This window comes from Hyla sarda, chromosome 7 (genome assembly GCF_029499605.1).
Source record: "Hyla sarda isolate aHylSar1 chromosome 7, aHylSar1.hap1, whole genome shotgun sequence".
Lineage (NCBI taxonomy): Eukaryota > Metazoa > Chordata > Amphibia > Anura > Hylidae > Hyla > Hyla sarda.
The window spans coordinates 188,281,858-188,295,069 of NC_079195.1; the positions used below are offsets into that span (position 1 = coordinate 188,281,858).

The following is a 13,212-nucleotide window of genomic DNA, read 5'->3' on the forward strand; positions in this document are numbered from 1 at the left end:
AAAAAAGCACCCCAAAATTTGTAACCCCATTTCTTCTGAGTATATAAATACCCCACATGTGGATGTAAAGTGCTCTGCAGTGCACTCGAATGCTCAGAAGAGAAGGAGCGCCATTTGACTTTTGGAGAAAGAATTTGGCTGGAATTGAAGGCCATGTGCGTTTACAAAGCCCCCATGGTGCCAGAACGGTGGAACCCACCCCACATTTGACCCCATTTTGGAACTACACCCCTCACAGAATTTAATAAGGGGTGCAGTGAGCATTTACACCCCACAGGTGTCTGACAGATTTTTGGAACAGTTGTCCATGAAAATGAAAAATGTTATTTGCTTTCAAAAAGCCATATGTGGCTCCTTCTCTTCTGAGCATTGTAGTGCGCCAGCAGAGCACTTGACGTCCACATATGGGGTACTTCCGTACTCAGAAGAAATGGGGTTAGAAATTTTGGGTGGCATTTTCTCCTATTACCTCCTGTAAAAATGGTAAATTTGGGGAAAACTGCATTTTAGTGAAAACATTTTTTTTTCATTTGCACATCCTAATTTAACGAAAAGTTGTCAAACACCTGTGGGGTGTTAGGGCTAACTGTACCCCTTCTTACGTACCTTAAAGTGTGCAGATTCCAAATTAGTATACCATGTGTTTTTATTTTTGCTGTTGTGAAACCATAGGGGCTTCCTAAATGCGACATGCCCCCCTAAAACCATTTCACCAAAATTCACTCTCCAAAATCCCATTGTCGCTCCTTCGCTTCTGAGCCATCTATTGCACCCAAAGAGCATTTTACGTTCACATATGAGGTATTTCCTTACCCGAGAGAAATTGGCTTACACATTTAGGGGGGCATTTTCTCCTTTTACCCCTTGTAAAAATTCAAAAACTGGGTCTACAAGAACATGTTAGTGTAAAAAAATGGGGATTTTGAATTTTCTCCTTCAATTTGCTGCAATTCCTGTGAAACACCTAACAAACAGGGTTAACAAACGTTCTGAATATCATTTTGTATACTTTGATGGGTGCAGTTTTTATAATGGGGTAATTTATGGGGTATTTCCAATATAAAGGACCTTCAAATTCACTTCAAAACTGAACTGGTCCCTGAAAAATTCTGATTTTGAAAATGTTTTGAAAAATTGGAAAATTGCTGCTGAACTTTGAAGCCCTCTGATGTCTTCCAAAAGTAAAAACATGTCAACTTTATGATGCCAACATAAAGTATGCATATTGTATGTGTGAATCAATATATGATTTATTTGGTATGTGTACAGGGTGGGCCATTTAAATGGATACACCTTAATAAAATGGGAATGGTTGGTGATATTAACTTCCTGTTTGTGGCACATTAGTATATGTGAGGGGGGAAACTTTTCAAGATGGACCATGGCGGTCATTTTTAATCCAACTTTTGTTTTTTCAATAGGAAGAGGGTCATGTGACACATCAAACTTATTGTGAATTTCACAAGAAAAACAATGATGTGCTTTATTTTAACGTAACTTTATTCTTTCATGAGTTATTTACAAGTTTCTGACCACTTATAACATGTGTTCAATGTGCTGCCCATTGTGTTGGATTAACAATGCAACCCTCTTCTCCCATTCTTCACACACTGATAGCAACACCGCAGGAGAAATGCTAGCACAATCTTCCAGTATCTGTAGTTTCAGGTGCTGCACATCTCGTATCTTCACAGCATAGACAATTGCCTTCAGATGACCCCAAAGATAAAAGTCTAAGGGGGTCAGATCGGGAGACCTTGGGGGCCATTCAACTGGCCCACGACGACCAATCCACTTTCCAGGAAACTGTTCATCTAGGAATGCACTGACCTGACACCCATAATGTGGTGGTGCACCATCTTGCTGGAAAAACTCAGGGAACGTGCAAGCTTCAGTGCATAAGGAGGGAAACACATGATCATGTAGCAATTTCACATATCCAGTGGCCTTGAGGTTTCCATTGATGAAGAATGGCCCCACTATCTTTGTACCCCATATACCACACCATACCATCAATTTTTGTGTTCCAACAGTCTTGGAGGGATCTATCCAATGTGGGTTAGTGTCAGACTAATAGCGGTGGTTTTGTTTGTTAACTTCACCATTCACATAAAAGTTTGCCTCATCACTGAACAAAATCTTCTGCGTAAACTGAGGGTCCAGTTCCAATTTTAGTTTTGCACATTCTGCAAATTCACTGCACCGATCTGGGTCATCCTCATTGAGATGCTGCAGTAGCTGGAGTTTGTAAGGGTGCCATTTGTGAGTAGCTAATATCTGCCGAAGGGATGTTCGACTAATGCCACTCTCCAGTGACATGCGGAGAGTGCTACGCTGTGGGCTCTTGCTGAATGAAGCTAGGATAGCCACTGATGTTTCTTCATTAGTGACAGATTTCATGCGTCCACATTTTGGCAAATCCAACATTGAACCAGTTTCAGGAAACTTAGCAAGCAGTTTGCTAACTGTAGCATGGGAGATGGGTGGTCTCGTAGGGTGTCTTGCATTGAAATCTGCTGCAATGACCCGGTTACTGTGTTCACCAGACAGCAACACAATTTCTCTCCGCTCCTCATGTGTTAACCTCGACGACATGTCAATGGCTGTAAACAAAGAGAAACTTGTAAATAACTCATGAAAGAATAAAGTTACGTTAAAACCAAGCACACCAGTATTTTTGGGGGGAAATTCCCAATAAGTTTGATGTGTCACATGACCCTCTTCCTATTGAAAAAACAAAAGTTGGATTCAAAATGGCCGACTTCAAAATGGCCACCATGGTCACCACCCATCTTGAAAAGTTTCCCCCCTCACATATACTAATGTGCCACAAACAGGAAGTTAATATCACCAACCATTCCCATTTTATTAAGGTGTATCCATATAAATTCCTCACCCTGTATTTTCCTCACAAGTAGAGAGCTTCAAAGTTTGAAAAATGCTACATTTTCTAATTTTCCATGAAATTTTGGAATTTTTCACCAAGAAATTATGCAAGTATCGCCGAAAATTTACCACTGTGATAAAGTAGAATATGTCACGAAAAAATAATCTCGGAATCAACTTCATAAGTAAAAGCATCCCAAAGTTACTAATGCTTAAAGTGACAATAGTCAGATGTGCAAAATTGCTCTGGTCCTTAAGGCCAAAATGATCTCGGTCCTTAAGGGGTTAATGTTCACCTGGTCAAGCAGTTGGTGACGCAGGCTCTCCCATACCATCTTGTTGACTCTATGGCCTTCAGTAGGGATGAGTGAAGAGAATCTGACAAATCCGAATTTGTTACGAATTTCAGGAAAAATTTGATTTGCAATGAATGCAAATATGGCCGCGATTCGATCGCGCGAATCGCTTCATTATACTCCATTTAGTGTGGTCCAGGCTCCAGGGCATCTAAAATGGTGGATCCACATGTGAAGACATGGGGCAAGGAAACCTGGGAAGGCGGGAACAAGGGTGAGGGATGACCCTGAATCGCATGCAGCCCATCAGCAGCCAGCCACCCCTGTGATGTCACAGCCCCATATAATCGGCAGCCATCTTGCGGCCAGTCACATCAGCCTTTTATTGCAGAGAGAGAGGGACAGACAGAAGTGTGTGTTGCACAGAAAGCATTTTTACAGCAGCGATTCACCTCCCAGTCACATCAGCGTTCTGTTGCAGAAAGGGACAGAGAGCAGTGTGTTGCACAGAAAACCTTTCTTTTTACAGCACCCCAAGCCCAAATCCAGCCTAGAATCACTGATAGGGAAGGGAGTGAGATTGAGAGAGAAAGTGCAATTTTGGGTGTAGTACACAGCGACTGTGTGCTGCAGCACTGGTGTGTACAACAACTGAAAACCTAATAGTAGCCAGCCAGTTAGGATGAGCAGAGCACTAAAAGGATATTGTGCTTTATTAAGTGTAACTGTGACCTTTGCGTACATCTAAGTGGTGTATCATTTTGTTCCTGTTAAAGTTTTAAGGGCCTAGATACTGTGAAAGGCCAGGGAAAAGTATACACCTGCTGGTGTTGTAGACAAATACTGTTTAAGCATAGTGGAGTGCATTGTCCTCCCCTCATAAGTGCATATCACATACGTACATCTAAGTGGTGTACTATTTTGTTCCTGTTAAAGTCTTAAGGGCCTAGTTACTGTAAAAGGCCTGCTGGTGTTGTAGACAAATACTGTTTTAAGCATAGTGGAGCATATTGTACTCCCCTCATATACGCACTAAGTATGTCAGTCAGAGAAGTGCCAGGACATGCACAGAGGAGTGGCAGAGGCCTAAATTCATCAGGCAGAGGTCACAGCAGACTAGGGGCGAGTGGCAGCAGGAGTCACAGCCAGAGGCTTGAGCTCCCCGTACCAGCTAGTGGTTGTTTCTCGACAAGCAACCCATCTGCCATCATCCACTTCATCACAAGTGACATCTGACACCCCCAGTCAACAGTCGGTGGGTTCCTCTGACACAACCATCAGTTGGCATGGCCCAGAAGCAGTCCCTGTCCTCCCATTGCCTCTGTCCTATGCTGTTCCCTCCCCTAAAAAAGTATCTTATGCTGTGGGTTCAGCTCCACTATTTAGTGAGGACGATCTACTAGAGGACAGTCAGCAGCTACTAGCCAGCCAAGAAGTGGAGGAGACATCCGCCGCTTCCTCACCTAGGCCGGAAAGTAGGGATGAGGAAAGTGGTGTGGGAGGTGGTGTTGCGAGCGTTCAGGTTCCTTAAGCAGACACTGTTGAGGAACCTGAGGAGGACATCAGTGATGAGCAGACACAACTCGATGGTGGCAGAAGTGGAAAGTCTGGAGCAAAACATGCCCGGGTAGACCACCTGTTTCACGGCAGCCTACCTTCCCGTGAGGTAGTGGAACAGGGGTTCCTGGAGTTGGTGGCAGTAGCAGTCAATAATTGCGGACTGTTGGTGGGAAGATCAGCTACTCGGCGGTGTGGCAGTTCTTCATCAAGCATCCGGAGGATGTTAACCTTGCTAGATGCAAGATGTGTCGGCAGAAGGTGAAGTGTGTCCAGGGTCCCAATGTTGGCACCATGGCCCTGCATCAATATATGCAGCGTCACCATAAAGCAGCCTTTATGGTGACGCCCAGCCTGGCCCAGTGGCACGCCGCTCCCTGTTTAAGCCAGCCAAGGCTCCACCACCTCAGCCAAAGGAAGCTGTGTGTCATACCCATCTTCGGTCGATCCAGATGCTCCTGCTCCTCCTACTTCGAGTCATTCCGCCAGCAATCCATCGGCAAAGCGATGTCCAAGAGACAACTCCTCCATGCGCCCACTCCTCCAACGGCGCAGAAGCTGATTGTGCTTCTGTCCAAGATGCTAGTGCTGCAGTCCCTACCTTTTCAAGTGGTGGACTCTGCACCTTTCAGAGAACTGATGGCTTGTGCCGAGCCGAGGTGGAGAGTTCCAAACATTTCTTTGTGAATAAGGCAGTAACAGCCCTGCACAATTTTGTGGAACAATAGGTGGGCCAGTCCTTGATCCTGTCGGTGTGTACCAAAGTGCACGGAAGCGCTGACGTCTGGAGCTGTAACTATGGTCAGGGACAATACATGTCCTTTACGGTAGTGATGAGTAGCATAGGCCATATTCGAATTTGCAATAATTCTCTAATATATGGATGAATATTCGTCCTATATTCTCGAAGTTCGCATATTTGCTATGTTCGTTTTTTTTTTTTCCATACGAAAATTAGTTATGAAATTCATGTAGTGCGCATGAGCAATTATATCTTTCACCTAAAAGAAGGGAGGCATCAGTGTCCTCTGACTGGAAGTGCCGATATTCATGAATATTTGCATATTCGCAAACAAAAAAGGAATATTCATCACTACGAACATATATATCACTATATTCTAAATATTTGTGAAATTGTGGAGTGCCGATATTCGGGGTAAAAATTTGCATTTCAATTATTCACGCTCAACACTACTTTAGGGCCCACTGGGTGAATGTGGTTCCTGCACAGCCACAACAGCAACTTGGACAGGTCACGCTGCTTCCGCCTCCACACTCTCAGGCCGTTGGTCCTGTGACAGTGTCAGACTCCGCCTCCTCATCCTCCACTGTTTCCTCAGCATCCACTACACGGACAAGTCTCAGTGCCCCTCCAGCATACCATGTATGCAGGGCTCGGCGGTGTCACGCTGTTCTTCACATGGTTTGCCTTGGCGAACGGAGTAAAACAGAGGAGGAACTGCTAAAAGTAATTCATCAAGAAAACGAATCATGGCTTACTCCATGAAAACTGGAAATGAGAAGCATGGTGACCGACAACAGGAAGAACATCTTGTCTGCGTTGCGACAAGGAAGCCTGAGACATGCGCCCTGCATGGCACACGTGTTCAATCTGGTTATCAAGCATTTCCTGAAGTGTTCCCCCCATCTGCAAGACATCCTAAAAATGGGAAGGAAACTTTGCATGCACTTCAGCCACTTGTACACCGCAAAGCACACCCTCCTTGAGCTGCAGCGTCAGAACGGTATCCCCGAACATAGTCTGATTTGCGATGTTTCCACAGGTTGGAATTCCACCCCCCATATGTTGGACCGACTATACGATCAGAGAAAAGCCATCATCGATTTCTTGATGATCCAAGCGGATAGGGGGACTCCCCTAGGCAACTTCAATGTCAACCTGTGGCAGCTCATACGTGCGTTTGTTCAGGCCCATTGAGGAAGCCACATTATTAGTCAGTCGACAGGATTATGGGATGAACAACGTCATTCCAATGCTTCTACAACACGTGTTTGGAAACAATGGTTTGTCAGAGCACTGGATACATGGCACCTACATCTCATGGCCACATGAGCCCTGTAGGGGCTGAACTGGAGGAGTAGCGGGAGGGGCACAGTGGAGCACAGTTTAGGTTTCGCGAGATGGGCATTTTGTCTAGTTATTTGAAAGTAGAGGAGGAGCAGGAACAACTAGAGGAGATAGAGGGTTATTAGGAAGGTGAGACAGAGGATCAAGACACACCGTGGCAGTATGCGGTGGAGATGGAGGCAGGGAGTCCCTCCGAGTCACTTGCACAAATGGCAGGATGCATGCTCAGGTGCTTGCGTAGTGACCACCGAATTGTCACCATTCGGCAGCAGGATGACTTCTGGCTCTCCACCTTATTGGACCCTCGCTACCGGCACAAAATGGGGGCCATTTTTTTGGCCACTGAGAGGGAGGGCAAACTAGCCTACTACTGAGACATCCTACGTAGACAGTTGGCCGATGCCTATCTGCGCCATCGTTCATCCTCTCGCTGACTTGGGGGGCCCTCTGCGCTCACCTTCCACTGCCATGGCTGCTGGGGAGGGGTAGGGTGGCAGGAGCAGTACCAGCCCCATCAGCAGCAGCCTGAGTCTACAGTTGCTGATGAGTATCTTTCTTCACCCGCATATTGAAGCAACTCATCAGCAGCAGGTAGTCCTGGAGCAAGATCTGATCCGGCAGGTGGGGACATACCTTGACATGTCCATGCCAACACACCTTGAAGATCCGCTGGACTTCAGGGAAGCCAAACTTGATTTGTGGCCGCAACTACCAGAGTTTACCCTGGAAAAGCTGTCCTGCTCAGCCAGTAATGTGCCATCAGAGCGGGTGTTTAGTGTGGCAGGGGCCATAGTCTCCCCAAGGAGAACTCGTTTGTCCACAAAAAATGTGGAGACTGACCTTTTTGAAGATGAATCAGGCATGGATCAGCCAGGATTTCCACCCACCAACGCCTGATGTATCAGAGTAGATTGACCATGGTGCCACACCAACACTTCACAAATATGGATAGTACTAAACATATTTAAGGCTCTGCTCTCCAGTTACAGATATTCCTCTGTATCAGACCACAAGTAAGTATTGAGGATATGCATTACGTAAAACGTAACTTTTAATAATATTCTTAGGATAAAATATATGTACCCAATTTTTTTTTTAAATCAAACAAAAGGAAAGGTGTGCAAAAAATACCATTTGCCGCCTACACCACCAAGTATTGATGTGATGCAAAGACCTCCAAAAGGGCGAAGGGAATAACGTATGGTCCATTGTAACCGGTGGGGGTAAAAACTTACACTGTAAGGCCCTACTCTAGCATTATTAATTCCCTTCTTGGCAAGTGTTACTCGCCCTAAAAAGGGCGGCCCCACACAAACACTGCCATTTCCCAGAGTTTTTACGTGGAAATAGAGTTTCCTGAGTGGGACCGCCCTTATTAGGGTGAGTAACACTTGCAAAAAAGGGAATTAATAGGGCAACACTAGGGCCTTACAGGGGAAGTTTTTCCACGTTGGGTCATTAAGCCACTAAATGGTCTCCTCATGCTGTCGCAAACTCCAGGCTGTGTCATTCAGCCACTATATGCTGCCACCAACTCCAGGCTGTGTCATTCAGCCACTATGTAGTCTCCTCACCCTGCCGCAAACTCCACGCTGTGTCATTCAGCCCCTATATGCTCCCGTAATGCTGCTGCCACCTCCACGCTGGGTCATTCAGCCACTATATGCTGCCACCAACTCCAGGCTGTGTTGTTCAGCCACTATATGGTCTCCTCATGCTGACGCCAACTCCAGGCTGTGTCATTAAACCACTATATGGTCTCCTCATTGTGCCGCCACCTCCACGCTGGGTCATTCAGCCACTATATGGTCTCCTCATGCTGCCTCCACCTCCATGCTGTGTCATTCAGCCACTATATGGCCTCCTCATGCTGCCAACACCTCAACGCTGTGTCATTCAGCTACAATATGGTGTCCTCATGCTTCAGCCTCATCCAAGCTGTGTCATTCAGCCACTACATGGTCTCCTCATGCTGCCAACACCTCCACGCTGTGTCATTCAGCCACTATATGGTCTCCTCATGCTGCCGCCACCTCCACGCCTTGATCATTCAGCCACTATATGGTCTCCACATGCTGCCGTCAACTCCAGGCTGTGTCATTCAGCCACTATATGTTCTCAAGTGGCAGCCAACTCCAGGCTGTGTCATTCAGCCACTTTATGGTCTCCTTATGCTGCCGCCACCTCCACGCTGTGTCATTCAGGCACTATATGGTCTCCTCATGCTGCCGCCACCTACACGCTGTGTCATTAAGCCGCTATATTGTCTCATGCTGCTGCCACCTCCACGCTGTGTCATTCAGCCACTATATGGTCTCCTCATACTGATGCCACCTCCAGGCTCTGTTATTGTGCTGCTCTGCTTTTTAAATCTTACCAATGTTAACTGCAGTTATCGTTGTGGCAGTAGTGGCAGTACTTGCAGTTGTGGCAATGTTATTCTTTGTGCTACTCATAGGAATAATAGTAGATATAAGATTGGTGGAAGTGACAGTAGTAGTGGCAGAAGTAACAGGACTTGTAGGAGAGATAGTGTTTGTAGCCATAGTAGTCGTAGTCACAGTAGCAGACGTGGATGTTACTATAGCAGAAGTAGGATTACTAGTAGTAGCAGTAGTAGTAGTAGCAGTAGTAGTAGTTGTAGTAGTAGTAGTATTAAGAAAAATAGTTGGAGCCACTGTCTGTGTTGAGTAACCAAGAAAGGAAAAGGATGTGGCAGATTTTCCATAATTTAGGCTGATTATTCCATTCATAGTGGAACCAATGTACATCTCTTGGCCTGGCAACTTTTGTACTGTAATGTATCCTCCTCCGTTAGAAACTTTGCCAGCATGGATGGCAGCCAGGCAAACAGCTGTGTTCTGTAGAGAAGATGCAGACAACTATTACAAGATACACAAACTTCAAGACATACTTTGGTAATACAAATAATTTCATTAAAAACAATAAACAAAAAAATAAAAGTTTATTATTTACATTATCTATTGATTTGTTACTTTTGGGAGCTCTGTGCCAGGCAACCAATTACTTTCAATGTCCTTCTATTGTGATCCATTACAACTGCCACATTGTAGTAACGCAACATATTGTAAAATTAAAAAAAATCAGCTTCTGTGGGTGTAAGGGATCCCTTAGAGATGTTCCATGAATGTACACAGTAACTCAAAAAGCACAGCATATTAAAAGAGGCACATTATTTGGCAGTATTATATACAGGGGATGCATTGTATGGCACTGTGAAAAACTGTTGTAGGACTGAGAGGGAAGTAAGGAGCCAAAGATGTCAAGGCAGAAACCTCTGCAGAGGGTAAAAGTCATGGCAAGTAGAGAGAAAATGTCACCTGTGGCTCATTGTGTATCTGGCCTGACTGTGTCCCATCAGTCATGTATTCGCTTGTATTGTCTGGAGTGATTACGAGGAAAACAACATACCCAGCATAACCCTTACCAAAACTCAGTTCATACTGGGAGCTGTAGTCACATGGTAAAAACTTCTATAGCACTTTTAAAATTGGAAATTGGTATATTTGAGTATGAGTAAATCATTTTCCAAAATGCACTACACTGCGGGAATCCATCACGCCAAATAGGGAACCAGTTGTTACACATTTATATCCCACCCCTGGAATAACCTGATGTAGAGGTATAAGGGAGGACAATTTGTAATACAGCAATATAAAATCGTTTTACCTCTGTGTAGATTTCTGTTCCCCATACAGAAAGATTTTTGCTCATACATCCAGATGGACAATAAATTCTACAGCAGAAGAAGGTAATATTAGTAAATATATATTACTATAACCACTTAAGGACGAAGCCCATTTTGGCCTTAAAGAGGTACTCCACCGGAAAACATATTATCCCCTATCCGTACAGCAGATAACTGGGGTGCCGCAGCGGAGATCGCGGTGGTCTCCACCGGCGGGACCCCCGTGATCTCTGCTGCGGCACCCCAGTTATCCAGTGCAGGGAGCGAACTCTGCTCCGTGCTGGATGACTGGCAACCACAGCCGCCACGCCCCCTCCATTCATGTCTATGGATAGTATGTAGCCGTCACGCCCCCTCCAATAGACATGAATGGAGGGGGCGTGGTGTAACATCACGAACACTGAAGCTCCAAGCTTCCAGCCCGAAGATTGCAGGGGTCCCCAATGGCAGGACCCTTGTGATCCGACATCTTATCCCCTATCCTTTGGATAGGGGAAAAGATGTTTTCCCACGTAGTACCCCTTTAAGGACCAGGCCAATTTTCATTTTTGCACTTTAGTTTTTTCCTGCTCCCTTTCTAAAAATCATGACGCTTTCAATTTGCACCTACAGATGCATATAAGGGCTTGTTTTTTGAGTCACCAATTGTACTTTGTAATAACATTACTTATATCATACCAAAATCTGCAGAAAAAAACCAAAACATTATTTGTGTGGTGAAATAAAAAACAACAACACCATTTTGTAAATTTGGGGCCTTCCGTTTTTGCAAAGTGCACTTTCTGGTAAAAATGACTCATCTTTATTCTGAAGGTCCATACTTTTACAAGGATAGCTATTTTATGTAGTTTTTATTTTATTTTATTACTTCAAAATTAGTATGTTTAAAATTGTCATCTTCTGACCCCTATAACTTTTTTTTTTCCGCATACGGGGCTATATGAGGGCTCATTATTTTATGGTATATGAAGTGACCGAAAAATAGCAATATTGGACTTTTGAATTTTTTTTACGTAAACGCCATCGACCTAGCTGTTTAACTACCCTTATATTTGAATAGTTCGGACATTTACGCACACGGCAGTCCCACATATGATTATTTTTATTTTTTATTACATAATTTTATTTTTTTTTAAATGGGAAAAGGTGGGGGGGGGGTGATTCAAACTTTTATTAGAAAGGGCTTAATTTACTATTATTAACTTTTTTTAATGCTATGCCATAGCATAGCATTGATCAGTGTTATCGGTGCTCTGCTGCTCCAGCCTGCTAAAGCTTCCTAATGCAGCAGAGGACCGATCAGATGGCAGGGAGGCAGGTAAGGGCCTTCCCGCCCGGCAATTTTCCCGCTATGGTCCTGATCAGCTCCGCTGAGCTGCCAGGAACGTTGAACTTTCATTTTAGATGCTGTGATCAACTTTGATAGTGGCATCTAAAGGGTTAATGCCGGGCATCGGCCCGATCGGTGATACCCGGCATTAACCGTTGGCCCGGGGTGCTGATAACAGCCGGGACCCACCGGGTTTGAAGTGTGTTCAGCTCATGAGCAAGCTTTTAACACCAGTAATGGGACCAGGGTGTACAGGTACGCCCTCGGTCCTTAACCCCTTAAGGACGAGCACCGTAAATGTACGGTGCTGCTAAGAAGTTCTTAGTGCACAGCGCTGTACATTTACGGCGCAGCTTTCCTTGATCACCGCGTCTCTGGACACTGTGATCGGAACGGGATGACTGCTGATATCTATCAGCAGCCATCCCGTCATATCGCCCAGGGGGGTCCTGAGACACTGAGTTAAAGGGGTTATCCAGGAAAACACTTGAATCAACTGGCTCCAGAAAGTTAAACAGATTTGTAAATTACTTCTATTAAAAAATCTTAATCCTTTCAGTACTTATGAGCTTCTGTAGTTAATGTTGTTCTTTTCTGTCTAAGTGCTCTCTGATGACACGTGTCTCAGGAACCACCCAGTTTAGAAGAGGTTTGCTATGGGGATTTGCTTCTAAACTGGGCGATTCCCAAGACACGTGTCATCAGAGAGCACTTAGACAGAAAAGAACAACCTTAACTTCAGAAGCTCATAAGTACCGAAAGGATTAAGATTTTTTAATAGAAGTCATTTGCAAATCTGTTTAACTTTCTGGAGCCAGTTGATATATAAAAAAAAAGTTTTTTCCTGGATAACCCCTTTAAGTAACAAGTGCTCAGTATTTCACAACCAATGTGCCTCCAGCTGTTGCATAACTACAACTCCCAGCATGTATGGTCTGTCAGTGCATGCTGAGAGTTGTAGTTTTGCAACAGCTGGAGCTTTGCCCCCCCCCCCCCATGTGAATGTACAGGGTACACTCACACAGGTGGGTTTACAGCAAGTTTTCTGCTGCAAGTTTGAGATGCAGCAAATTTTCAGCCGCAGCTCAAACTCACTGTAAACCCAATCGTGTGAATGTACCCTAAAAACACTACACTACACTACACCTACACAAAATAAAAAGTAAAACACTACATATACACATACCCCTACACAATCCCCCACCACAATAAAAAAAACATTGTGTATGGCACTGTTTCCAAAACAGTGCCTCCAGCTGTTGAAAAACAACAACTCCCAGTATTGCCGGACAGCCACTGACTGTCCAGGCATGCTAGGAGTTTTGCAACAGCTGGAGACACCCTG

The 13,212-nt window shown here is 44.7% G+C and overlaps 1 protein-coding gene across 1 annotated transcript in view; it reads right to left on the minus strand.

The window, feature by feature from the left end:
• The window catches only part of LOC130282926 (vitrin-like), a 90,085-nt gene that overhangs the window by 50,339 nt on the left and 26,534 nt on the right, over positions 1 to 13,212 (minus strand). The window contains exons 5-6 of the mRNA XM_056531891.1: positions 10,519 to 10,585; positions 9,206 to 9,689 (exon numbers count right to left, since the gene is read on the minus strand). Coding sequence (XP_056387866.1) covers positions 9,206 to 9,689; positions 10,519 to 10,585 — 551 coding nt within the window. The remainder of the gene's footprint in view (positions 1 to 9,205; positions 9,690 to 10,518; positions 10,586 to 13,212) is intronic.